Source organism: Eublepharis macularius, chromosome 7 (genome assembly GCF_028583425.1).
Source record: "Eublepharis macularius isolate TG4126 chromosome 7, MPM_Emac_v1.0, whole genome shotgun sequence".
NCBI lineage: Eukaryota > Metazoa > Chordata > Lepidosauria > Squamata > Eublepharidae > Eublepharis > Eublepharis macularius.
In genome coordinates, this window is record NC_072796.1 from 135071882 (window position 1) to 135074704 (window position 2823).

The 2823-nt window shown below is 40.7% G+C and overlaps 1 protein-coding gene across 1 annotated transcript; it reads right to left on the minus strand.

Moving 5' to 3' along the window:
* Positions 1-531: 531 nt before the first annotated feature.
* LOC129334003 (mas-related G-protein coupled receptor member H-like) lies at positions 532-1485 on the minus strand. The gene has a single exon (XM_054985926.1). The coding sequence runs from the start codon at positions 1483-1485 to the stop codon at positions 532-534; it is 954 nt and encodes a 317-aa protein (XP_054841901.1).
* Positions 1486-2823: the final 1338 nt, after the last annotated feature.

Sequence of the window (2823 nt, forward strand, 5' to 3'; positions counted from 1 at the left end):
AGTAAAGGAAAGAAGATAATAAAATAACTATCTTTAGATAAAATTTCATTAATCTAATAAATAAACAACCATAATAGCTGAGAAAACCAACACATATAAACTTTGCAAAAATACCCGATAAGACTATGGCAACACAAAACACAGGTATCTAAGCAGACATATTACAGAACAATGAAATGAAAAAATAAAATAAAACAGCTTTTTAAATCTGTTAATAAGCTCACCCAAATCCTCTTGGTTGTCTGATAAACAAAGAAGTTAATGACTAAACTATTACAAAAAAGGAAACCTAACAAATAACATTTAAAAAAGTTTAAAAAGAAACCCCCTTAGGGTCAAGCCTCTAGGAGACCGAAGAAAATCCAGAAAGAAGGAATTCTTGTCTCCTGCGTTGGGACAGAATCTGTCATAACTCTAAAGATTTCCCTTATGTGTTTAAAAATGGAAAACTATAATGGAATCTGGCTATAAGAAAGGAAGGAGGTTTTGGCTCTTGGAATGGCATCATCATTGAGTTTTCTCGCTACAGCCTTATTCGTCCTTGAAAATTCTCTGGAGGATCATCTTCAATGTCTCCTTCTGTCTTGTTTTCCATTGTCTCCCAACGAGGAAATAAATGACTGGGTTCACACTGCTATTGATACAGGATAATATCGTTGCACATGCTGGAACATATGGAGGTACATATTTATAAATATAGAGGATATATAGGACATTCAGTGGAAAAACCAAGAGGAGGAATAAGAGAAGAGTGAGCAAGATGATGGTCAAAAGCTTTCCCCTCCAATGCTGTCGTGTTTTAAAACAGACTTTAATGAACAGGGCCACAGTGGAAATAGTCATGAGTGGAAGACTCAGCACGGAGTTCACAATAAACTGATAAAACAGGTCATCCATACTTTCATCTAGATTAATTTCTATCCTACTGCAGGTAATTGCCGAAAGCAGGAAGGAGAGGGCCCATATCAGTGCACATAAAATGGTGGACAAATGTGGTGGCTGGTGGCAACGATGCCAAATTGGGAAGAAGACAGCCACACACCTGTCAATGCTGATAACAGTCAGTAGAAATTGACTTGTGCTGTGCATTGATAGGAATGGAAAGAAGGACACTACGAAAAAGACAGTAGTAAAATCATGAAGAACTATAAGCCACTCACTAATAATAACAAATGTAAGTGAGATGAGGAGCCCGAAATCCGCGATGGCCAAGTTCATGATGTAGGTGATGAAAGGAGTCTTCTTAATGTGGAAGCCAAGAAGCCAGATGACAATTCCATTCCCCACAATTCCAATAAAGCAGAAAACAGATGTGAAAATATCAGTAACTCTTTGTATATTATTGTTGAAACTGTATACCCTTCCGTAATCAGATGCATTCTGAGATGAAATATTTTCTGAAACATTCGCATAATTGTTACCATCATTTGGGAACCAAGTATTGGTATAATTAGGGTTATTATAATGTTCCAGGGCAGCATCCATCATGGGAAGGGTTATGAAGCTGGCATTGGTTATAATGCCCGATTTCTACTTTGTGGATTCTTTTTCTCGTCTTTACAATTCTGTTAGGAGAGAGAAAACAATAGTTGATTCAGTTCTTATTTTGATGTTTCTCACATGTCCTCTACCAATATCAGCAGCCATGGGCCAGCCCATGGAGAATTCCTAAAAGTTCCAGAGGCTCCTGATTCTGGTAGGGACTGTGAGCCGAGCTACAAGTGATGAATTACACTTGAATGGCAAGTGAACAGACTCAGGGCCAAGCTACACATGACGAATGACACTTGAACGGCAAGTGGATTGAGTGGAGGGCAAGTGAACAGGGAGAAATACACTTGCTGTTCAAGTGTCATTCGTCATGTGTAGCTTGGCCCACACTTGCCATTCACTTGCGCTCCATTTGACCACATAGTGATCAAGTGGAGCGCAAGTGAATGGCAAGTGAACAGGGAGGAACACATGTGAGTCTGTTCACTTACCATTCAAGAGTAATTCGTCACTTGTAGCTTGGCTCTGTGATATAGGAAGAGGAGCTCCTGCCTCATCCCTTTGTTCTTTTTCTGACACAAAAGGGTGCTGGGTATTGGGAATATATATTTAGTTTGGTTTCGTTTAGTAACCTAGCAGAGTTATTTAGGCAGAAGCATTTAAACCCTTAAAAACGTGTTAATTAATTAATCTTTGGACAAAATCATAGAAAGATAGAACTTACAATTTATTGGAGCAGATTCCTTCCATAGCAGTATCTTCTAGTAAAAAAGAAGGGAAAGCTCCTAATCTAAAGTATTACATTCCCTATTCTAATTCCACAGCCTGAAAAAGTAGGCAGCGAGGTTGTAGGTGTGGGTCTATGGACAAAAGGGCCCATGGAGCTTTAAGGATTCACATCTTGCTCCTTGGAAAGGCCATGAGGGGGAGGGAGATTTCCCAAGAGGCACAGAGGCAAGAGAGGAGGAATCAATAGGCGTTCCCACCTTAGACAAGAGAGTGGCAGATTGCTAGACTTATACATTACATTCAAAGAGCCATGCAGCACCCCGCAGTGTCCAAAGGCAGGCTAAGTCGCCTATCCTAACACTGGAGAGTGTATTTTGCCCCTTTGGGTGGCTGCATGTGCATTGATGCCTCCTGGTGCCGTTTTGGATCAGGAAAATGGTGGAAGGGGAAGTCATGGTCCCAACTAGGGAGGAGTCATGGTCCCAACCAGGGAGGAGTCATGGTTCCAACCAGAAACAAGAAGTTTCTGGCAACTGGGGACTGGCAGCTGGTGTATGGCTGCTACTTTCCATGGATAACACTTGACCAATGTCACGTCTCGTT